At 39.2% G+C, this 25626-nt stretch overlaps 1 protein-coding gene across 4 annotated transcripts in view; it reads right to left on the bottom strand.

Annotated features, from left to right (window-relative positions):
* Positions 1 to 6655: 6655 nt before the first annotated feature.
* Positions 6656 to 25626, bottom strand: part of SETBP1 (SET binding protein 1) — a 383903-nt gene continuing 364932 nt past the window's right edge. For all 4 annotated transcript variants that reach the window (XM_054537830.2, XM_002828185.4, XM_054537831.2 and 1 more), the window contains exon 6: positions 6656 to 12048. In XM_054537830.2, coding sequence (XP_054393805.1) covers positions 11429 to 12048 — 620 coding nt within the window. In that variant the 3' untranslated portion in view covers positions 6656 to 11428. The remainder of the gene's footprint in view (positions 12049 to 25626) is intronic.

The following is a 25626-nucleotide window of genomic DNA, read 5'->3' as shown; positions in this document are numbered from 1 at the left end:
CCATCTATGAACCAGAAAGTGGGGCCTTTACCAGACAATGAATCAGCTAGTGTCTTGATCTTGGACTTACCAGGCCCGAGAACTGTGAGAAATGAATGTTATTTATAAATCATCCAGTTTGTTCTATTTTGTAATAGCCAACTGAATGGACTAAGGCAGCTACATATCTATCAGAATGATTAAGATAAATAATAGTATTAACATCAAATACTGATGAGGATGCAGAGAAGCTGGATCATTCATACATTGCTGGTAGGAATGTAAGATGGTATAACTACTCTGGAGAAGAGTTTGGCAGTTCCCTTCAAAACTAAAAATGGACTTAACATATAGCCCAGAAATTACAGTTAGGGGAAATTTTCCAGGGAAATAAAATGTTATTTTCTCATAAGTCCTTGTATATGAATGTTCATAGGAGCTTTATTTAAAAGAGCTCCAAAATCAATACTACCCAAATGTCCTTGAATGAACGAAGAGTCAAACAAACCCTGGTATGGCCGTGGTATGGAATACTACTCAATAATAGAAAGAATCCAACTATGGGTACCCACAACAACTTGGGGGAACCTCAAGAAATTATGCTAAGTAAGAAAAGGATAGATATGTGTCAACTGTTCTGATACTGCTATACTGGAATTAAACACTTAAGTAAATAAATGGCAGATGGTAAGATTTGCGTTTTTCATTATCAAGTGGGAGAATATAGCTAAGCAAAGGGAGGAGGCTGGAATGATCCACGGGGTAATAGATTAGAGTTAGAGGTAGCAGTTTAGACTCATGTTTATAACATAGATAGAAATGAATACATATAGAAATATTCATAGATTTGTGGTGAATATACATGAGGTAGTATACACACATGTATTTCCTTGCTGTGTCAGCTGAGAGGGCCTAGAAGCAATAATACCCCAGTAGCAACAAGCATACCTGGCACTCAGAACTTGGCTTCTAACACCCTTCTCCCATAAAAGGAACCAGTGCTCTTAGAGAAATGACCAATTCTAGGACTGTCCCAGGATACACACAAAATGATGCTCCTTTGGTATGAGAAAGTAAAACAAAACAAATAAAACTAAAAACCCTACCATAATGATGGGAGTATGTCAAAGGGACACAGGAATCCACAGAAAAAGCTTTCAATGGCCATAGCTCTACTAAGTTGAGCAACAAAATAGTGTTGGAATATAACCCAAAATATAAAACAGGTGTCCACGAGTCTATACCAATATAAATAAATCATCAAGTAAATGAATAAATGAAGGATAAGAGACAAGCCTCCTAAAGGACAAATACTGTATGATTCTACTTATCTGAGGTATCCAGAGTAGTCAAACTCATGGAGACAGAAGGAGAAAATTGTGGTTTCTAGGGGCTGGGGAGATGGGGAAATGGGGAGTTGTTTCATGGGTATAGAGTTTCAGTTTTGCAAGATGAAAAAGTTCTGGAGATTGGTTACACAATCTCCAGTGAATATAATTAACACTACTGAACTATATACTAAAATGGTTAAGATGATAAATTTTATGTTATGTGTATTTTACTACAACTTAATATTTCTCAAAATGTTTTCAAAATGGCATAATTGGAAAAACTGGTGAAATGCAGTCTGCAGTGAGGCTAATAGTATTGTACCGCAGTTAATTTCTTAGTTTTGATCATTGTACTATGGTTATATAAGATGTTAACATCAGAGGAAGCTGGGTGAGGCATTAAATAGAATTCTGTACTGTTTTTGCATCTTCTCTGTAAGTCTAAAATTATTTCAAAATCAAAAGTGTTAAAAACCCAAATCTCCTGTGCATAAGAATTCCAAATAATTTATGTATAAATGCAGACCTTGAGGAGGTGGTGCATAACTCCACATTTCTTAAGTGTGGGCTCCATAAAGTGACTTCTTTCCAAAGAAAACAGTTTCAAAATGGAGAGGGCCGGGTGCAGTGGCACATACCTGTAGTCTCAGTGATTTGGGAGGCCGAAGTGGGAGGATTGCTTGAGGCCAGAAATTCAAGACCATCCTGGGCTCCTGTTGTAGAACAGCCAGCTCCTGTTTCTACAAAAACTAAAAAAATTTAGCCAGGTGTGTTGGTGCACACCTGTAATCCCAGCTACTTGGGAGGCTGAGGCAGAAGCATCACTTGAGCACAGGAGTTTGAGGCTGCAGTGAGCTATGATTGCACCACTGTCCTCTACCCTGGGCAACAGAGTAATACCCCATCTCTTAAAAAAAGAAAAAAGAGAAAAGAAGAGTAACTTTACAGTGGATAAACTGAGCAGACACTACCTCAGCCAGGTGATCAAGGTTAACATCAACAATGATGCATCATATTGATAGTAGTTACCCCTGATAGGAAGTGAGGACAATCACACCTTTGTGGTCTTCCTCCCCAAAGCTTATGACCCCATTCTAATCGCGAGAAAATCATCAGGCAAGCCCAATGGTGGGATATTCAACAAAATATCTGACCAGTGTTCCTCAAAACTGTCAAGGACATCATAAATATGGAAAGTCTGAAAAACTGATATAGCCGAGAGAAGCCTAAGGAGGCATGAGGATTAAATAAAATATGGTATCCTGGGTGGAAACTAAAAAAGGACATTGGCTGAAAACTAAGGGCATCTGAATATAGCGTGGACATTATTAATAATGATGTAATGATATTGTTTCATTAATTGTAGCAAATGTACCATACTATTGTACAAAGTTAATACTAAGTGAAACTAGGTGCAGGGTTCATGGAAACTCTCTGTACTATCTTCATAACTTTTTCTAAATCCAAAACTTTTCTAAAAATAGACTTTTTTTTTAAGAGGATACATATTGCATGATTCCATTATGCAATATGTATGATCTTGAAATAACAAAATTGTAGAGATAGAGCAGGCATTCGTGGTTGCTAGGGGTTAAGGATGGTGAGGGGAACTCAAAGGGAGATTGCCACAGGGAAAGCTCTGCGGCTACGGTGCAATTGAATATCTTGACTGTGGTGGCTGTTTCACAAGGCTATAACATGTGACAAAATTGCACAGATCTCTACACACACAACCACACTCACAAATACACACACATAAATGAAATCATGTACATCTGGTGAAATCTGAATAAGCTCTACGGATTGTGCCAATATCAATGTTTTGATTTTTATATTGTACTGTGGTTGTGTGGGACATTGGCATGGGATGCAGAGAGTTGGGAGACACTTGCATAGGACTCAGTATATTCTTTAGCAACCTCCTGTGACTCTGTAATTAAGTAAAAATAAAAATTTTAAAAGTCTTTGAAAAATTGAAGACTTTGTGAGATGTCAGATGCCAGCATCTTAGTAAACTGTGCTCCCTAGGATGTGCCATTGAACCTAGCTGACTCATTTGTGCAGGGCTGTTTTCTGGTGTCATTATTTTCTTCCCACTTCTCCTGGAAGACAGCTGGGGCAATCGTTAAGTTTGGAAATGGATTCTGGAGTCTTCTAGAGTATGGAGTATTGCTGACTATAATGGTGGTGGTAGGATTTCCTGGATTTGTGAGTGGCTATTGAGGTCTTGAGGCAAGGGCAGCATGGACGGTTTGAGTGGGAAGGAGAGGCAGATACCATTCTGCTAGGAGTTTATTCTGCTGTACAAAGACACACAGTAGATCTTGAATTTTTTTTAAAGGGTTCTGTTCTCACAAAAGAAATTTTGTGAAAATGAGAAAAAATGCCCACTCAGGGTGGACACCACACCAAGGGAGCAGATCTTGGCAAGATAAGTACAGGCTGGATTTTAGCCCTGATTTTTTCAGCCAAGTCTCCTTGTGGAGCAACTGGTGCAACCTTATATGACAGCCCTGGTTGACAATTATACTCTGTCATATGTGGAATTATTAAGGGCAGTTACCAAATGAGTGGTGCAAGAGATAAAGAGGTGTTTCTGGACTGTGGTCATAAGATTTCCTGGAGAAGGTGAAGTTGGAATTAAACCTTAAAAGTAGGTAGAATTTGGATAGGCAGAGAACATATAGAGAATATTCATTATCTAGGAATGTTTGCTTGAATAAAATTCAATGAGGTCTTGTCTTTCTTGCTCATTCTTCCATCTTTGGTACCTGGCAATGTGCAAGCAGGGAAGGAAAGAAGGGAGGAAGGAATGAAGGGAGGGAAGAAGGAAGGAAAGATTTAACTGTGTGTTCTCATTCTATTTTTTTCATTAACTTCTTTCATACTACCACATTGTATTGCTGGCTTTACACAATGGTGGGAATAAAGTTGGAAATCAAAGATAGGTTCTTTTGGGAAGGTACAAAGATGACAGAATCAGAGATTTTTGACTTGAAGAACACTGGAGACACCATTGAGAGTTTAACCTCCCATCTTATAAAGTAGGCAGATGAGACTCAAAGAACTTTTGCTCTTGGATACAGAGTCTTTAGTGACCAAGCAGGAACATATTCCATGTCACTTGACCCTTATTACAGTGCTCGGTCCCCTAAAAAGTAGAGAATTAAGCTTTAAAATATCAAGCTTTTTATAATGAGAGGATGTATAGTTTCCAACTCTGTTGAGGTTTTAACACTTATCATTTGTTACTTCCCAATCTTCCCATATGTGAATGTAACACTTTGGAACTAGTTTTTTCTTTAATTAATCCAAAATGAAAGCCCTTATGACACTTTAGAAAAGTGTATTACCACGCTTTATAACGATTTAAAACTGGGTATTGGCATTTCCATAAAAGTGAAAGTGTTAGTAATAAGGAACGGAAATGCACACACCACTGTTCTGCACCTACCCACTCCCTTTCATAGCCATTCGTTATTTCATCTGACCTGTAAAGAGTCTTTTTATGACTGTGGGCAAATCCTTTAGCCCTGCGCATCCCATTGTCCTCACCCCTATTGCATGTGTGACAGGTTAAATTTTTCCACGTGGCAACTGATTTCCAACATCCTCACTATTCTAGTAGTTGCCTCTCCCCAGTACCGGCAGCGAGGTTCGTTTGTGCTTATCCCCTCAGGGCATGTTTCTGACAGCAGAAAGCAGGGAAAACATGAAAAATACTTTCTTTCTGGCTTCAAATGTCTAGAAACTTGGGAAATAGAAAGGAATTGGGCACGAGAAACAATCTGGAAGAAAGTTGGAGCCAGGCTTTCCAGGATCCCTCCTTCCTTCCCCTTCGGATTAGAAAAATGATTCCCTGGCTCTGCAAGTAAGATTCTGCTATATGTTGGTGGAATGGAGCCTTACAAATTAATGAAAATTGAGCTGGAGAAAAATTAAAAAGTATATATTCCTCCCACCCATCAATTTGTAGACTGAGATTTGCACCAGCCACATGTGTGGATACATCCAACTTCCCTGAGAATCTTTGTCAGCACATTGCTCCGCTATGGACCGATTAAAAACTTTAGAGTTGAGCCAGTCCATTACTAGGCAACAGCTTTGTCCCTGCATGAGAAGCTGGTAGGAAGAGATTAGGGCCACTCTTGGAAGTCATTGCTGATTTCAGAAATATCAATGGAATTAATGAGCCCAAGTTAGAATGGTGACTATAGAATGCTTTAAATTGTCCTAGTTCAGTGCAAGAGAGTGGGAGGAGGAGAGGAGAAAGAAGGCAAGTCCTATTCTACTAGAGGTGGCTGACCAAATTCTCTGAGTCTCAGGAGACGAGCTGAGGTAGGAGTGCTTCACTCCTACTGCAACGGCTCCCTAATACTCTACTCCTGAAGACTTCCACTGATGGCTATAATTCTACCGCAGGTGCTGCAAATACCGAAAGTCACAGTGGATGTTATGCTGGGTCAGATTGATGGCTAGGAATGGGGAGCAGCTCATAACATTTCCTGACTATCTTGTTGGCTTTTGGAAGATGCACGTTCAAAGGTAAGACAAAGAAAGAAGGCAAAAAAATATATAAATGCCTGTATGTTCACATACAATTAAAGTATAATGTGCAAAGTGCTTAAGACAGGCTTTTAAAACCCACTTATAAATACAAACTAAAAAGTGGAACAGAATGGGTAGAAAAAACAGGCAGGAAAGCAGTAAAGTCTCCACCTTTCTTTTGAGACCCCATCACTCTTTCACAGCTGGTCATATTCAGCTTCAAATTGCTAGTTTAATTTTTCAAATGGAGGCCTAGTAAGTCCCTTTAGAGCAAGGACGCTCAGCATAGGCACTGGGTAGGTAATCAGTAACTGTCTGTCATTTATTAAGTAGCCCCTCCTGTCACTCCAGTAAAACCTTAAGTGCAGCCAGGGATCCCTCCTTCAGATGTCTGACATCACGGGATATTTAGTAAGAAAGCTTAATCCCTATCTGTAATGCTTTTCTAAAAATTTAGGACAGGGTGGGTCTTCAACATCCTACAGTACCCTTTGATTGCTTTCAGCAGAGGCCTAACCGGTTCTATGAATCAGCCCTGGCTTGGTGGCCAGTTAGTGCAATACTCTGTGAACAGTAACCCAGTAAATCAGACTCAACTCTTACCCAGAATGTACTTCCCAGTATCACACAAAAGAGAGACGCTTGTTAAAATTTTCTCAATGATTCTGTATCCAGTTGGTGTGAGCAAAGACCCCCAAATGCTATTAAACTCCTTAGTGATGTAAACCAGATGGAAAATAAAACAAAACAGTTCACAACTCATGTTAGACTGAATTGAATGTCTTTAATTTCACACAATGAATAACATATGAATAGGATTAACTTTTTTTTTTTTTAATAGTTAAGTGCTCTATACTGTGCTAACCTGATCTGGTAGCAAAAAAGACTGAGCTTTCTTTTAGAAAAAAATGTTTAAAACCCAACATCTAAGACCATGGAGGAGCATGACAGTAAGCATGCTAGATGTATCTACGCCTCAAATAACAGCAAGTCCATGTTCATTTTAAATGTACAAAAATGCTTTATGAATAAAAACTGTTACAAAAAGAACATTTCAAACAATGTACAATTTTCTTGCCTCTATATTCAATAAAATACAAATACATTTTTTTGTTCTAAAATATGTTTACATACAATCAAAGTAGAACATGCAAATTACACTTTAAAAAAGGCTTTTAAAAACCACTTATGAATACAAACTAAAAATTAGCCAGCACGACTTGTAAGACAATCTTGTGCCCCATTTTTTTCTTTTGAAATATATATGTACATATTTAACACATCATGTGCATTTATTATTATTTAAGAAATAGATTTTTTTTTAAAAAAAGGAAGAAAAAGAAAGACACCAATCTAGGGTGGAACTGCCCTTCCACGTTGACCAGTTGGCAGCTCCTTTCAATTTCCCCCCTTTAGTGTTTATTAGACCTGGGCAAGTGGGCAATAGATATCCAGGAAGTTTCTTCCTTGGTTGATATGTGCTTCTAAGACTGTTCCCCAAATGACTGAGTCCAACAGGGAAGGAAGACTCATCAGTGGGGTGAACTCTCCAAGAAACAAGAGGCAGAGAGGACCTTGTATTGTGGAAAGAAACTTTAAGAAACACCAAGAAAATGCTACGGTATATTACAGTTCGAGTTTCTAGGCACTGTGATGACATTATCTGTAAGCTCTGGCATTTGGACCACTGTGATACTATAGGGTAGTGTTGAGAATAACGTCTATATTTATCTACTTTTACATAACGAGAAGGACTGAAAATCCTGCAACGTAACACTTAAATGGCTTTTGAGGCATTTCAGCTTCTGCCACCCCTCTCTCTCCATGCTGCAGCTGGTATTTAAAGGCTTTGGAAATATGTGTATAGACTTTAGACAGTTCCCAGGTAAATCTTTCTAGTGATAGGAAAAAAATATTCTCCAAAAGCTCATTATCTGAATATTGTTGGGTAATAAGCTAGGAGAGGGATTTTCTACTTAAGTCTTAAAACCAAATCCTTTATGATCTGCATGTAGTACATCACCTTATACTATAATTCTGTCACCACTTGCTTATCGTATTTATAGACCCAGCAATGTGCAGAACACAAATTCTGACTGCCATTGAACATGGCCTCCTACTCCGGAGAGCAGCCAAATTAACATGCTAATCTTCTGCCAGCCCTTAGTCACCTTCTCTGGGCTGTCAGTGGCTGCTGATTCCTGGTCCTGCCAAGTCACAAACCAGCCCCTGACATGCTTTCCTTTCCTTTGACCTTTCTTCTTTGGGTTTTAGCCAGAGCTGGGCTATTTGAGGAAGTTAAACTTCTGCTCCTCTCATTTGAGATGAGGGGTGGAAGAGCAAGTAGCTCTTCCAGACACTTAGTCAAGTGGATTAAAGATCCATCATCACCTTCAAGGAGGCTTTTGTATCTAGATTTCATCCTTTTCTCATCACTAACCAGACTCCTTACAAGTGGGTCCGCATCTGCTTACTGAAGGCAGGTAATACAGAAAACAAAAGAAAAAGAAAGAAAAATCAAGGGGTTTCTCTTAAAATGAAATATTTTGTGAAGCTGTATGTGGAGCACCATGTATCCCAAAAGACTTCTTCTCAAAAAAAAAAAAATGCAGCCCCAGAAGGCAGTGTTGGGGGGCCAGAGACCTCCATGATCAGGGTCAGGAGAGCTGGGTTTTCTTCCTAGCTCTGCAACCGTCTGTAAGCTGCATTGGCCCACAGCTGAGCTGAGTTTGGACAGGTGGGGAGAGGATAAAGGAATTGGGGGTAGTTAGAGAATAAGGAAATGGTTGTACTGATGCGATGAGTTAGGTTAATGAAAAGCAGAAGAAAAAACAATGTGATACTGAGGGAGGAACTGGGTGGTGCAGAGAGGAAGCTGAGTAGGTGACTGAACTTGCTTCCACCTCCAAGCGGCTGTTTAGCATGCCTCAGCTTTGGTCCTCTGCAGTATTCCAATCTATTCCTAGGGTCCTACAAGTAGAGGATTCGAAGTTAACTCACATGACCACTATAGACCAGAATTCATGTGTAAGTTGCAACTCTGCTGTTAAATCTCCTGAAATATCTTTCACATCTTTGGAAATTCTCATGTACCCCAAAGCTTTTTTGGAATTTCTCACCTACTAGAGGTTAATGTTAATTAAACTTTGGGTCCTTATTAAAGAAGTCTGCAGAGTGCCAGCTCATCTTCCTCTGCAAGAAGACTGAGTCTGCTTATAGACGTGGTTGGAAAGATAGTACAACACAGGAAAGAAGAAGGGCAAACGAAAGAAAAAGGAAATGATTTCAAAACCCAGTAAGAAGAGAAACCTCTTTATGGCTGAACTGGAATGAAATGGTTGCTGTTTTATAGCAATGGTGGGGTGAGAGGGGCTAATTTAAACCTTCCTCTCAGGTGACTTTGGAACCACTCAGATAGGGCTTGGGAATGACGAATTAAAAACGGCTGCTTTGATTTTGCTGTTCAACTTGTGTGAAATGCCAAAGGTCAACCAAGGTCACAAACTGAGTATCTAGGATATAAGCTTTAAAGTAGAGGGGAATGCAGTCCTTTAAACTTACATATTGCTAGGATTAAATGCGATTGAACTAGTGGGCAGCAAATGATGTGAAGTCCATGGTGACAGAGCACAAGAATATGACTATGTGGGTAATTTCAACCAACTCTTGATGCCATAACGCAGCAGTAATATTTGCAAGCATATTAACTTGGAAATTAAAAATTTACTCACATAGATACCCCATCACTTATTCTTTTATGTTGCCAACAAAAATCCATCTCTCTCTAAGGAAGTAATATTGTGTTCCGAAATGATAATACGGTTTCCAGCTGGTCCCAACTTCCTGTAAAGAAACTTAATTTGGAGGTAAACTAGATATTCTAATTCCCATTAGAAAATTTAATTCTCTCTCTCAGTGTCTCTTTCTATAATCTACCATGCCAGGTGTTTGATGTCTTGGGGAAGGTAAGGGGGAGTGAGGAAGGAAATTGAAAATACTTATTTGAAATTTCCACAATCTGACTTTTAGAAAACATCTACAGAAATGGAATTCTTCATATTCATTCTGATCCTGCTTAACATATTTTATTTGGGCTGTGGAAATGGATAATAGAGATGGAATATCTGTCCACGCTAAACCAATGGCTACAGTACGACTTGGATGAGAAATGTACAGCTGAAATTGACCATTTAAAAGACGATTTGTCACACACAGTTTGCATCCATGCAGACTGATAGATTTATAATTACATTATGTACAATAATGTTTTAGTTTATTAAGGCAACCACAATTTGGATACTTTGTCCAAGGTGGCTTGATATAATTGAAGTGGTGATACCCTTTAAGCATTTTATTTATTTATTTTTCCAGATAAGAACACTTACTCCCATTTGCTTTTAAGAAATAATTATCAAGGGATAATGGACTTCCATTGTGTTTTTGTTTCCTTTTTTCTTTTGAACAACCTATGACAATTATTTGAATGAAAAAGATCAGGTACCAAGGCATTGCTAGACACTTGTCTTTCTGGTGGGTCTGGGGTTTCAGTTTTTGGTGGTTTGTCAGTTATTCTATTTGCTGTGGGGTATTAAAACCATTTTATTCTGCCTATGCTCTGCTGACATGTTTTAAGTATAAAAATAGCCTGGTTGACATCTGGGTCAACATATCCTTGGCTGCTCTGCGTCACTTATTAAAAAGGTTTTATCAATACTGAGTATGTTTCACAACGATTGGGATTCAAAGCCAGGTTCTTGGAACAGCATGCCAAGAGTGAACTTTACAGCACAGGTTAAGGATTACATTATTTAAATGTGTACCAAGAAAAAAAAAAAAAAGGCAGCAAGTTAATGAAAAGATATATGGAAGTACAATGGGTAAAGGAAAAATAGGAATAGACAATGCTAAAAATCAGTGTATGTGCAATAGAAGAGGCACACAGAACATGAATGCGGGTCTGAGGTCGCCTATCACTAGAATTCCACCTTCTGATCACACAATTCCATCTGAGAAACTGTAAGGTTAAGGGAAAGATTCAGGTCACCTGAAGATGACGTTGGTACCCCAAAGCTTAGCAGAGCTTGAAAATCAAAAGAAATAAAAACCAATTAAATGGAACTGGTTACAGCAATGCCAGTTGAGCAATTTGCAGCTTTTCTCCCCTTGGAATGTTTCCTAATTGAGGGTGTTTCCCTTTCGATTTTCCTGGCTAGCAAATGAAATCGGGAGTCGAGGGCGCACCTTGGCAGCGGGAGGTCAGGAGAGCGCCACCAGCCTGCTCCTCCTGGGGGCCTTCCGCTCGCCTGCGGAGGATCCAGCCGTACTGAAGCGCCGCGTGGTGGGAGCTGCGGTGAAGCTCAGACAAGCTTCTTCTGAAGGTGTCTCCCTGCTTTGCTTTCCCAAGAGCTCCTGATGGCTCAGCCCCGTCGTCTGGCCGGATTCTGCCTGCCCGGCTTCTGGAGAGAAGGGCGTGGGTGTCCCTGCAGCGGGGGATTTCGCCCCCGCGCCGGCTCACTGCGCTTCCCACGTGTCAGTTCCCTAGGCCCCAGGTGCAGACGCCCAGACCCGCCCTAGGGAAGGACCTCGCTCTCACTCCCTCGGGACTTCCTCTGCCTTTTGGCTTTCACCTCCTCTTCCTGGGGAAGGGGCTGCTGCGGGGGCGGCTGCTGCGGGGGCTGAGCGGGGGCCTGCGGTTTGTGTTTCCTCTTTCCGCCTCGGGGGGTCTTGGGTAGAGGGGGTGGCGGGGGTAGGGGTGGTGGCGGCGGTGGCGGCAGGGGCGGCGGCGGGGGCGGGGGCAGGGGCGGAGCCTCCCGGGCCATGTGGATGACCGCCTCGATGGTGGCCATGATGGTGTCTTGGCTGGCGGCGGGCTCCAGCACCAGCGGGCTCAGGCTGGGCTTCTGACCCCTTTTGCTGGGCAGGTCGATGCATTTTTCCAGCACCGGCATTTGGTCTCTGGAGTCCTCATCGAACTGGGTGGGCTGCTTCCTGGGACGCCCGCGCCTCTTCTTCACGAAGTTGTTGCCTGTTTTTGATTGTCTCTGCAGCCGCTTGGCCTTCAGGATCTTGTTCACGTGGTCCAGATTCTTTTTGGTGGACAGGATCTTGGTGTAGTTGCACATCTTCCGCACCTCGCACTGGATGGCTTCGATCTCCCGCCGCTTGAACCTCTTCTTGAGGGAGGAGCCGACTGCAGGAGGGGAAGAGACAAGAAATTGAGCACAGGATGCAAGGTGCCTTCAACCCAGCCTCTTCACTGACAGCTAGCATTCTACTTGGCTATGAAGATTATGGAGAATTAATGCTATGGGTATGTCTCCGTGCCCAAGATGCATTACTCCTTTTTCTTTATTAAAATAAAAACAAACATTTCTCAAATATTCATTGTGCATGCAAAGTACTTCTATTTACATTATTTCAGTCCTCCCAACAATTATGTGAAATATTGTTGTTTCCGTTGTAAAGATGTGGAAACTGAGGCTCATATTGTGGAGGTAAACTGGCCTAGAGCTGTGAGACTCAATGGCAGAATCACAATATAAATCTTCCCATTATTTCTCTTATTATATAGGTAATTTTTATTCACCTTTTTGACATTTGATCCGATTCAATTTAGCACAGGATTAGACTTTCTCTTTTTGTAGGTGTTAGATGAATAAAAAGGCACGTGGGCCCCATACCAAGCAGATGTACTATTGATCTCATAGAAGAGATGCCTTGGCCTGATCAAGAATAACAATATGTAACTGAACCATTTTATTCCTAACCCTTGTCCACTGACACAGGGAGGCTTATTTCCTGGAGCACTCTAGTTATCATGGCATCATCTCGCTATTCTTTTCCCCCAGTGTTCTGGACTAGTCAAGTTCTCTGATGGCATTCAGTTAACCAGGTCCTTCATAACCAGTTCATCCTCTGGGAACCTCAAAGGAAGTATCAGCCAGGTGTTTCTGAATCATTTACACTACCCCTACTAGGCTGGCGTTTGCAAAGAGCTCTTTTCATGTCCTGTTGGCCAGCTGCACCTCTATTTTATGAGCCGAACTTCTTGTCTCAGGAAGTCCTGCACTGCTGCCACTAAATGGCCTTCCGAACTGCTTAGTTTTGAAGTTCAGACACCATAAACCATGAATGGCTTCAAGATATAGCCAACCATTCCTCCTGCAGATCATTCTTTCTCCTTGTGTTGTTCATGAGCAGGCACATGTGTGATACCTGTGTGCACATGCACACACACACACACAAAGGGGCACATACACTCACACAGACTCCATGGCTCCACCTTCAAGGTGGCCACTCCCCCTGGCTGTTTATAAACATAAGAAGTGTGTCTTCACTGAGTTCTTTGCCGCTATGATTTACGCTGCATGTTCAACCCGAAAGGAGCCCACGTGGAAGACCTACGCATAGAGGGGAGTGTGTTGCATTTTATCATTTTGGTTTGTTGTTTCCTCCCATTATGTTTTTTGTACCTACTAATAGAGAAGCAGAATAAATATCTTAAGAGAGAGGAGGAAAAAAGATGCTTAAAACATGGATACCATTCTCACTTATTCTTGGGTACTCCCACTTAATTCTTTCTTCTGCTTTGTCCCATTTCTCTCTCATGCTGTGCCCAGCACAGATTGCCAGGAGGGTTTTATTTGAAGTTATTTACACCCCCCAGCTTCATGGAGTGGAAAGAGCTGAGTCCCACAGGCCAGGTCAAAATGTTACTGCTTTTGGCCAAAGGTCAGTAAGACTGACCGAGCAATGAATAACTACTGAATGATCTTTAAAATAAGTTATAAAGATCAAAATAGAACAAAGCCAGAGTGAGCTTCTGACTATAAAAATAAAATTTTTGTAGTTAGTTTTGTAAAAGAAAAAGGTTGCCTGGTTGTAAGTTATCAGAGGCAAAAACCAATGCCTGTCTGTCTTTATGTCCCTCAAAGGGCCTAGCAGGTGCCTTGTATATAAAAGAGATTTAAGAATTGTTTCTGGACTGACAAATCAGTCTAATCAGGCCTTGTAGTCGTATTCCCTAGAAGAGTTCTAGTTGGGATTTTTAAAGTGATCATTGCAAATATAGTGATACTAAAACTTAGCCCACCTTCATGTCAGTGACAGATAATTTACCTTGTCCACATAGTTCAGGAGTCAATGGCAACTAGTCAGTAGTAATATTCCACAAAACTTGACACTATTCCAAGCAAAGCTTTCATTTACAGTTTGCCCCCTCTTTAGTTTATATCAGCCATAGAGGAAGCAAATGCTATGTGATATATTACATAAAATAGCATGAAAGAATAAAGTACATCACCTTGCTGACATGTAATATAGAATAGAAGTATAAAGTAAATCAATTAGTTGGCAATACTGTATTTGACCGAGTTAAGCTTGATGGAAATACTCCATGAGCTGCAGGTCATTTGGGGAAAACATAACCAATGGATTGTCGCTCTATGTGTTGTCTTTTTAAAGTGAAATGCCAAAATAAATAAGTAAACAAACCCCAAAAACAAAATCTCCAAACCAAAATAAACAGAAACCTAGCAGATAGCAGATAATTCCATATTCAAAAATATGTGCTGAATAATTTATTAAGTCTTTGCATTAAAAAAGATTATGAAATAAAAATTAATTCTGATAGTGTAAATCTACCAAACAATCCTAAAAAATGACATAACCAACTCTTTTGTGCCCACCATTCACATTTAGCAAATGTTAACTTTTTGTCATTTTTTTTAAATAAGAAAACATTACAGATTGAGCTAAGTCATGGCTCCCTTCTCCATTCCTTTCCCTTTCTTTTCTATGCTTGTTTTAATCCTTTTGTTGGATATATATGAGCTCATGTTGGTAAAAATTAAAAATCTGAATCTACCTAGTATTGGTAATGATGTAAGAAAATAGGAACACTCACATACTGTTGGTGGGAGTGTAAATTGTTATAATCATTTTGGAGAGTGATTGGGCAATAACTGTTAGAGTTGAAGATGTACACATTCAATGTCCCAGCAATTTCATGTCAAGCTTGCCTGCTTTACTCATATATAACAGGAGGCAAAAGTCATATAAGGTTGTTCCTTGAAGCTCAGTGTATGATACGGAAAACTGAAAACAATCTAATTAATCAACTGTGATACATAAAATAATGCAATATTATACATCGATTAAAATGAATAAACTACACATAAATATATCAACATGTTTAAATCTCATTTAAAGAGTTGGGTAAAAAAGGAAATCACAAAAACATGTTTAAGTATACTACTTACATAACTTTAAAAACACACATACTTCTTGAACTTTTATTTTATCTTCAGAGTCCAGTTGTGGAGGTTTAAAGTGACTGCTGTGTAGGAGATCAACTGTGAGTCAAAGATTTGGTGGATGACTCACCTACTACTCAACATCTACTTCCCCCCAAGGCAACCTCATAGAGTTTTATTAAGCCACTAGAGTAGGGCTGTCCAATAGAGTTTTCTGAGATGGTGAAAATGTTCTCTATGTGTGTGCTGCCCCATAGAGTCACTAGCCACTTGTGGCTACTGAGCACTTGAAATGTGGCTGGTGTGATGAGAAACTGAATTTTTAATATCACCTAATTTTCATTTAAATAGCTACAGTGTGGCTAGTGGCTACCCTATGGCGCAGCACAGATCTAGAACTAACTACCTTGAACTACAGAGGACAGAAGACACACAGGGATTCATTCAGTAAATTGTGGACTGTGGGAGACTCTAGGCAAACAACCTGGTGTCTTCAACAAATAAATCGCAGGGCAGGGGGAAGATGAAACTGTGCATCAAAAGAGACTAAAGAGATAAAGGACCTTATTTGGATGACAATTGGAACAAACTGTTAAAAGAGATCATGAAATAAATGGAAATTTGAACAATGGGCATTTCATGATATTATGTAACTACTGTTAATTTCCATAGGTGTGATATTTGCATTGTGATTATGCTTTTTGAGTACCTATCTTTTAGAAATGCATACTAAAATATTAATAGATGAAATCACATACTGTCATCCGGGATTCACTTTAAAATACTAAGGAAGGGAGGAGGTAAGTAGAAGTATTGATGAAACAAGATTGACTGTAAGTTGATATTGTTGAAGCTGAAGTTGATATTGATGGGTACGTGAGGTTTATTAATGCTATTCTGTCTGCTTTGGTATATGTCTGACATTTTCGATAACACAATGTTAAAAAATTATAAATAAGTGGCAATAAAACATCTTAAAATCTTAGGGCTGGAAAGTGCTCTAATTTTCACCCTCTTGGGGCTTTATTTCACCTAAATATTTTTTGAAGAATAAGAAGAGATGTTCTCAGTGAAGCTCATGCATCCACCATCTCCCTAGAAGGCTTAGCTTATAGCTGCCCTCCTGTTTTAATGGCACAGAAACATGAATGAGTTCTCTGTGTTTTATGCTTTCACCACCCACATAAATAAATATATGCCATGAGCCAATCTCCATTGATGGCATCAGGCATTATGAGTTAGTATCCCTCTTTCTTTTGCACTTTATAATCTTTAGGGTTTTTCACATCTACCGAACATCTGAATTTCATTTATTTTTCCTTTATGCTTGTTATCCAAACTTTCAGTTCAGATTTGTTATTCCTCTGTGTGAATAATAGCAGAGTATGGTATAGTAGAAATGATTCTGTGTAGAAGCAGCTGGAAAACAAGGTGAACTGAGATAAACCCCTTAACCCCTCCATCTCTGTTTCTTCATCTGTTACACTGAATGGCTGAACCAGATGCTCTTGGAAGTTCCCTTCTATATTTAGTTTGCCGTAATTCTTTTCTATACTCACTATTAATTGCATCCCCAAATGTGGGGTGGCTTTCTAAAACATTTATTTAATTGAATAATTCTAAAATCTTAGTGTGGGGGGAGGAGAACTTCAGACTTGGCAGGGTTTGATATTCACAAATCTTTCCCCTTATTGCTTATGATTTCACTGTCCCTCTAAATGTTTACAGATTTTTCTCTCTTCAAATTGTTTCATTATTGGACAGTCATTTCTGGGCTCTTGCTGCAAGATTGATTCCATATTTGCTCTCTTTCCTATAATTGTCCTATATCTTGCCTGCTCTTTGTTAGTTTTAAAGAATAATTATTGAGTGGCCCAGGCAAAATGCAAATTCATTTCTTCATAACTCGGCAATACAAATTTTCTTTCAGACCCTATCTATATTTGAAATTGCCATGCAAAGGTTGAGCTGGTTTTGGTCCAGATCTAGACATTTCATCTTTTCACTCCCATTATCAGAAGATTGGCTCATCAGCATTCTGTTGATTTTGTCAAGTCGTTTATGGTAACTAGAGAATGGACTTAGCACTGTTTTTTGGATGCAGAATTTGTACATATAGTAGGCCCCCTGAGCCAAAGGCTAACAAAGCTTAGTTATATAGAAGATTCCCAAGAAATAGATACTCATGTTTGTAGACTATACTTTGCCCATGTACAAGACACATCCTATTTTACAAGAAAGCTTTGGGTGGATTGTGGAGGGAGGCAAATTTACTTCTAGATTCCTTAGAGTTTTTCTTGCTGTTTGAATGTTCCTAAGGGGAGGTGGAAAGATGTTGAGGAAGGCTGAACTGCCTGGAGTTGGGGTGCATTTCAAGGCAGATAGAGCTGGAATATCTTGTGCTTCAATCAAGGCGGAGAGTTGCGGTATGAATTGCTCTGTGTGCTGATACATGTTAGAAGATTCTCTGAAGGCAAAGGCCACATCTTTTTTTCTCTACTTCCAGAGTTCCCAGCACAGGACCATTGATACAGCAGTACCTGATCTGGTGTATACTATGTGGTCAGCAAATACAAGCTCAATGGCATTCAACTGTCTCATGTTCTCTAATGTAAATTCTGCATTTTATTTATTTATTTTACTTTGTACTTCTGCTTGCCTTGGTAATCGTCTCTTATTTTCCTAACGCTGCTTTTTATTTTTAATGGGGAGAATGAGGCAACCTACCTTGGCATGCAAACTTTCTTCTTCCATCCTTAGAATTTAAATTAACCTTCTACAGTCCTGGCCTTAAAAGCTCTTTTGAAAAAGATGGCAAGTTGCCTCTGCTGGTGAGGCCTCTGCAAGGTAGGGGGCATCTGAGTTGCTGCTTGTTATCAACACAAGTGCTAGAGGACTGCTAAGTTTAAAGCAGTAATTTAGAATTAAGAGTTAGCAGATGTGGGGGATTTGTCATAATATGATGGTGTTTTCATTCTGTTCTTAATATCACCTTAACATACTTTGGGGTTTCTTTGAAAACATGACTAACTTGTTTAAAGCACAGTAACTGCTTGACTATTCAAACAACAACTTATTCTAGGGGTTTATTGTGAAAGAACTTTTTATCTCAGTTGCAGTGGCTTGAAGGACTCTGGTCTGTGTTCTGTTCCTATTTCACATTTTTTCTTGGGACAAGGTAGGAGGAGAGGTGGGCAGACTGGCTGCTGGAGAGGTGAAGCAGTCGGGTATGTAGGTGTGAGCATGTTTATGTGTGTGAGCTCTGAAGTGGGCTAGGCCACCAAACAGTTAGTGCCCCAGGGCAGCTCTCTAATCTTCTCAGGAAGGGTGTTGGATTTAGAAATCGGCCTAGTGCTCTCCTGCCCCTGCCACCTTGCCCACACTGTTCACCTCCTCTCTGCCTCTCTAAATTAAACCAGCAACTTCCCAAGTGGGGTGCACATTCCCTCCAGAGGAAGCCAGACAATTTACTGGGCTGCAGAAAGAACACATTAATAATTTGTATTTACATTATTTATATTTTACCTAAATAATTCTAATGCTTAATAAATGGAACTCCAGCCGTGCCCTTACTTGCACTGCCCATCAGATGACAGGTCACCTGTCACACTTGGGCATGAGATTCCTGGGAGGAGAGGCCATGTGCATTCAAGGGGTTGACGGGGGATCTCACTGGTTAGTGGCTTTCAGGGTGCTGTCAATGTCCCATATTTTAAATTTGTAGCAGGCAAGCCCACATGGTAATTTTAGAAAAGCAAGACTTTTCAACAGAAAAAAATTTCAAAATACTTTGTAATGAGATGAAGAAGACCCATACAATACTTTATATACCACACAGACTTCTGTTGGTTATTTCACACCAAAGTGTATACATGAGTTGCCATTTTCAAAGATGAATTTGGCAATTTTCTTGTACAAAAAGACAAGGGTTCCAAATTTTCTTAACTCTTCTAGGCTGTCAATGGGCTGTCAGTAATGTTACCCTGCAGATGTTAAAAAACAGAACACTTAATGTCTCTTTACAGTCAACTGGGCCAGAAAGTAACTGCTTTTGGAAAGAAACTCATGCTATAGAAAGAGCAGTTTTGGAAATTTATTGCAAATGTTTTCACCGTTTGGCGATTTTGTTGCTGAAAATAATATAACCTATAAAATCCCTTTAATCTGCAAATTTGACTACCTTGTAAACAGAACTACTTTCGAATGAAGAGTTGGACTAAAAAAAATGGACCATCTACTGGTTAATAAAGAAGATGGTTTGCCAAGTTTCAACAAAAATCTTGTTTAACTGATAGATGAGATTGGAAAAAAAATAGTACTGATTTAAACACAGTCAACAATGTACTTTATTCTTTTGAATCTATGTGCACGTGAAATATTCTTTATCCTACAACATCTACTAACGACAAGTATTGAAACAAACTGAATTCAGAACGAGAACTTTAAATTACTTACCACAAGTGCTTAAAAAAACCCCAAGATTTTCAAAGACAAGTATACAAACTCAATTGCTTGGCCCTCCTTTACACACTATTAAAAATACTTAAATCAGTATAACATTTTGATAGCAACAAAAATATTTTTGTTTCATTAATAATAGGTAAAATGAAATTTAAAATTATTTTAAGAATATATTTCAAGTTTATCTCATCCTGTTAAAGTTTGTATTTAAGAAAAAGAGGGCACATATTTTTAGTATGTATTTAAATGGTGTGACTATTCAAAATTATGTTACTAATATCACTGCATGATAAAAAATCTGCAGCCCACTGCTTTAAAGTTGTCCTTTCTTTTTTAAAAAACTCCTCAAGAGTTTATTCACTCACTTGGTATTTAATCCTCAAAGATCTTAACTTTCTATGGCCTAGGAAGCATCAAAGCTTCTTGAAGACAGCATGTGTTGTCCTTTTTCATACCCTTCAAAACAAAGAACACAGTTCCTGTGTCATAGTAGATGTTTGATTAATATTTCCTGCTAGATTTTTTCAGACTGTAAACTCCTAGAGCCCAAATCCTGGAAAGCATTCATCTTTATATTCCCCAGAACACCTTTAATTGAGTTGCATGCAATTCTATGGCCATGAGGGGTGCCCTATCCATGGAGAGCTCCTTGAATGGGATTTAAGGCTGACATTCTTTATTTGATTAGGCAATTCACAGGTCCTGGTCTATAGGCTTCTCTGACCACAAGGAAATAACGCCAGTTATTTCATGGGCCCACGGGTTAGAAAAACCACCCGGGACTTTGGACAGATAATGACAGTGGCGACTCATTCCAGAGATAATCTAAGCTGAGTAAAAACATTGCTAGGTTGCTCAAGGGACTTCTAAGGAGGGCAAGCCAGATTTTGGCAGTCCTGAAAAAACTGGGCAAAAGAGAGACCTCAGAAATAAGAGAACCAGCAAAAGATGAGATTATAGCTCCCTGTAAGGTGCATCATGAATATTCATCACAAGGGGTTGCCCACCATGGATGAACAGAGGAGTCTTTTAAGTCTGGGGGATTTTCTGGAGATGCTATTTATCTGTCAGCCACTTATAGTCAGCTGGGCACGGTGGCTCGTGCCTGTAATCCCAGCACTTTGGGAGGCTGAGGCGGATGGAGTACGAGGTCAGGAGTTTGAGACCAGTCTGGCCAACATGGTGAAACCCTGCCTCTACTAAAAATACAAAAAGTAGCTGGGTGTGGTGGCACACGCCTGCAATCCCAGCTACTCAGGAGGCTGAGGCGGATAAATCGCTTGAACCCAGGAGGTGGAGGATGCAGTGAGCTAAGATTGTGCCACTGTACTCCAGCCTGGGCAACAGAGCGAGACTCCATCTCAAAAAAAAAAAAAAAATAGTAGATTCCTGGGCTTTTGGTAAGGAGTGAGTTGGGAATGGCAGCATTGGTAAACTGAGAAATACGAGGGCATTTAGCCGTCCTCTGTTTCATTCAACTTTGGCTTTTGTTTGTTGTAATATGGATCAAGTCCCAACACACTGATGAGACAACATGGAAGGCTGGATAGAAATGTAGTTAACGCCAAAAAGTTTGAAGCTACATCTGTTGAGTCTCACAGCATGCCAGTTGGTCACACAGTGGGGGTGGTTGCACCCTCTCAAAGGGCTCTTTATATTTCTTTTTTCTTTCCTCTCAAATGTGGTATCACTTTACCCTTAACCATAAATACCATCTCTTATATAATACCCCAACTATTGTGCATGCATGTTCTTACCTGATTGTGAGACATTTTCTTTGTCTCTTTAAAACTTTGAAAAAAAAATAGAGGGAAGAACAAAGAACCATATAACAAACACGAACATAGGAAAATTTCCACATTTTAAATATTTAGGCTCAGATAAAATAAGTCCTGTTGACCATGCTAGAACTTCAAGAATTACATATAATGGTAAGTAACTCTGTTTTGTTTTTTTCCTGGTCTTAATAGTAACTGCATTTGTTTATGTATTAGCTAGCATACTTGGCAATCTGATGGAAAACATATTGACCAGGACATTAGAAGAATGAGGTTCTGATCTTAGCTTATCACCCCTCAGTTCTGTGTCTCCAGACAAATCTCTCAATTTCTTGAAAGGACCCTTGCTTCTCAATAAATATAATTCTACAAAAGTCATATACCTCCAAGTTTTCTGTGCTCTAGGTAAGACATCCTCAAATCCTTCATCTGTGTTTCCTATCAGATGAATTCTAGATCAAAACAAATTTTTCATTTTGATCACTCTCTGGAGATTATATCATCTGCTAAAGTTGATCTGAGATTTTAGTTCCTAGAATTGAACTGATTTTCTAGATATGAAGCAATTAGTACAGAAAAATTGGTTTATTTTCTGTGATCAAGGCACCACGTTTATATTAAAAAAAGCTACATTTTTTAAAAACTTCATTTTTTTCCCCAACAACATTCTACTGTTGGCTCATGTTAAATGGAGGCTCAATTAACTCCCTTAAACACTTTCATATAAACAGCTACCAACACTGGCCAAGGCTATGTGGAATTGGGTGTTAAGCTTAAATGCAAGCCTTCTATTTAAATCTGCAAAGTTTAATTTTATTAACTTTGGAATTAATATTCTAGTCTGTTGTGAAAATTTTCAAACTTAATTTTGTTTTCTCAAAGAGTTGTCAGATTTTTAGGAATTTTCAAAGGGCTCGAATACCCTAAAAGTTAATGCCTGTCCTTTTAACTACGTCTGGGCTGGATTCAAGTGACTAAAAGCCAGGCTATCATTTTTTCTTTACTGAAGTTTTTAAAGAAAAAGATGTCAATTTACAAAATTAACTATCTTTGTATTCTCCCTAAAAACAACAAGCAATTTACACCAATTGCTTTCGACTTTATCCTGTCTGTCTGGTTAGTAGATGATGGATGAACCACAGCAACAATAATTTTGCATAGCCTACAGGTGTGTGTGCCCAACTCTATTATTTCTGTAAGTGTCAGAGAGGATATTACATCTGATGTTGAATAGGGAAAAAAGTCTTGCATTTTTCTTTTATCCAGAGGCAACTCTTCTGCCCTAGTGAGAAAAAAATAAAAGAAACAACACAAAGCAATACCAGGCATTGTTTCAGTGCTCCCAAATTTCCACTGGAATTCAGTTTATAATTCAGTCTTAAAGCTTTTTATGAATACTTCATATCTTTGTATATTCCATCCATTCTTTAAAAGTACAATTAAGTCCTCTTCCTAAAAGCCATCCATGGACTCTCATTTCAGCATTCATCTGTTTGCTCCTCTCTATGTTGCCTGTATCTCTCTGATGGCACTTCACTTAGTCTGTCCTCTACTATGATTATGGGATTAATCTATATTAACATTCTTCTTAAATTGTATTTTTCCTAAGGGACAAGGACCATGTCTTAGCCCTTCTTATTCATGCTTGGAATAAACATTGATTCAGGCCCAGTTTGTGTCAGGCACTGTACGGGGCATGGAATGTTGTGCCTTCCCCCTAGTGAGCAGCACAGAGTCTAGCTGACTTACTTGAAATCAATCTATGTGACTTGACTTGAACAGCACTTACGATCTATTTTGTAAAGTCTGTGTTTGAGGCATGAAAGGATGTTTTTGGAGATTCAAATCACTGTCAATTAAATTAGGTCCTCACACGTTTCAGCAGTTCCCTACTCCGTTCAGAGCACCATTAACTGAAAAGTCTTTCAGAACCAAGTCCTGTGAAATATAGACCAACACCTAAACTTCATTCCATAAGAGAAGTGGAGTTTCAATGACAAAAACATGGACTAAAGCAAGTTTGGAATTTATTAAGAGTCACTAAGAAAACCAGCTTGAACATTTAAGGACATCAAGGATGTTTAAGAACGTTAAGATTGACTGAAATGACGGGTCCCCTGGAAAAGGAACACATGTACATATTATACATTAGAGGGAGAGAGAGAAGCGGGGGAAGGAATGGTCTTTTTTGTTGTTTTTAAAAAGACTTTTTTAGAGCAGTTTTAGATTCATAGCCAAATTAAACTAAAGGTACAGAGACAGAGGTTTCCCATATATTCCCTTGCCCCAGCACATGTATAGCCTCCACCATGAATGGTCTTTTCATTGCCAAGCATGTGAATCAGAATCATAATGGTTTATTATGGGAGAAGGGTCATATGCTCTCTTGGCAAATATATATACATTCACATTCTGAGTGCTATACTAGGAGTTTTTTGAAAAAAAATTGCTTTAACTTTTTCTTTTTTTCAAGTATAAGCTTGAACAGACTCAAGACGGCAAACACTCCCTCCTCAATTTAAGATTTGACAATTTAAGAAGAAAAAGCTCATTCATCATCTTTCCCTTTTAGAGACCATAAATTATTGGCTCATACACCATGTGGCTTGGATTCTAGGAAAAGTTAGTGTAAACAAATCCAAGTTACAATGCGTGGAGTAGGAGAGTGAGTCATAAACAAAACACAGACATATGCTCTCATATAAATAAGGGCCTGGATCATCAGCTTCCCAGAGTCTGCTTCCCATTAATTACACAACAAAATGAACTTTCCATATGTAAAGCCCAAATCACTTAACTCTGGCAACTTGTATAAGACAAAGACCAGGATTGTGACTATGTAGCTTAACAAAACTAGATTTCAAAATAAAAAATGTCCTCTCAAAATATCTTCAGGCATTGGAGAACAAGAAGATCCCCTGGAGGAGAATTTTTGAGTAACAAAACTATCCCCAGGCACTCCAGGAAGACTGCTTGGAGGCTGATATGGATCCCTGCTGAATTTATAGGTATTATTAGGCATATTCCCTTTTGTTCTGAGTCCTGTCATTTTTCTGATGCTGGCTAGCACTGGATCCCGGCCACACAGAGTGTTCACACACATTGCTGGGACCACTGAAAAGTTTCCATTCCTTCGATCAGTTCCTTCTCTCTGTCTTTTGAAACTATCCATTGGTAGCACTAACTCACATTTCCTGATTGTCTCATGAAGACTATCTGGTCTCTTTTAGTTTAAAGAGGTATCAAGGAAAACATAATTCCTGGGGAAGAGTGTTCTTCAATAGGTCAGACACTCCAAGAGAGAGGGTAAGTGAGGTTTTTCCTTATGTCCCTTTCAAAAGCTGATTCCATAAAATAAACTAATGGAGTTAGTTCCAATGGACATTAAAACAACAGATCTTAAACTTTAGGTGTCCTGGATAGGGGAAAGAGGAGGAAAAGGACTTTTACTCTTCACTAGTTGTGGGGGTGAGGAGGTAGCTTTCAACCATTCACAAACTCATGGACTATTTTTGTAACAGCTATGCTTTGTATCATACCTTACACCATACAAGGCAAGTAGAATGCATTGCTCTTGCCCTCAAATGAAGGCAAAGGGGAAGGAACTAACATTTTTGGAAAACCTACAGTGTATGTTGCAGTATTTCATGTATTTCCTCATTTAATTGTGATTACAACCACTTGAGGACCTTGATTAGTGTCCCTTAGTTTCTCTACAGTACAGAGATGAAAAACAAGTATTTTTTTCCTAAGAGCGCACATCTCAGAAATTGTGAATGCAATAATTAAAGCAATGGCTGCCTCATTTTAAAGCTAATTTCATGCTGTATTTCCTTAAGAAAGCAAAGAAGACAGGGAGCTAGAAAAAGACTGATAAAACCTGGGTTTCCTCATTAATTTTATACTCTTGTCTGTATTGGAGTGCCAAATTTCTCTGAATTTCACCATCTCAAAGGCCCTTTCCAACCCCCTAAATTCCATAATTAAATAACGGAAGATATTACTGCAGATGACACATCATTGCTGCTAGATTAACTGTTCCTGCATATTGTTTTGATTCTGCTCCAGTTCAGTGCCTTCAATGGCTCCCTGTAGGGAGCCAGACATTCAAGGTACTGAGAGAAGCTGGTCAGGGTTATGAAGAAAGGTAGGAGGCAGGGCATGGTAAACACAAGAGACTATGGCACATTTAATGGGGAAAATTTATCCTATTCCAATCAATTGTTGCCAGTTAAAAATCTGAGCCCAAAGATGACAGTTTCATAAAGCCAGAAA

This window comes from Pongo abelii, chromosome 17 (genome assembly GCF_028885655.2).
Source record: "Pongo abelii isolate AG06213 chromosome 17, NHGRI_mPonAbe1-v2.0_pri, whole genome shotgun sequence".
Lineage (NCBI taxonomy): Eukaryota > Metazoa > Chordata > Mammalia > Primates > Hominidae > Pongo > Pongo abelii.
The sequence above is the reverse complement of the archived record's forward strand: the minus strand, read 5'-3'. Positions and strand labels throughout refer to the sequence as shown.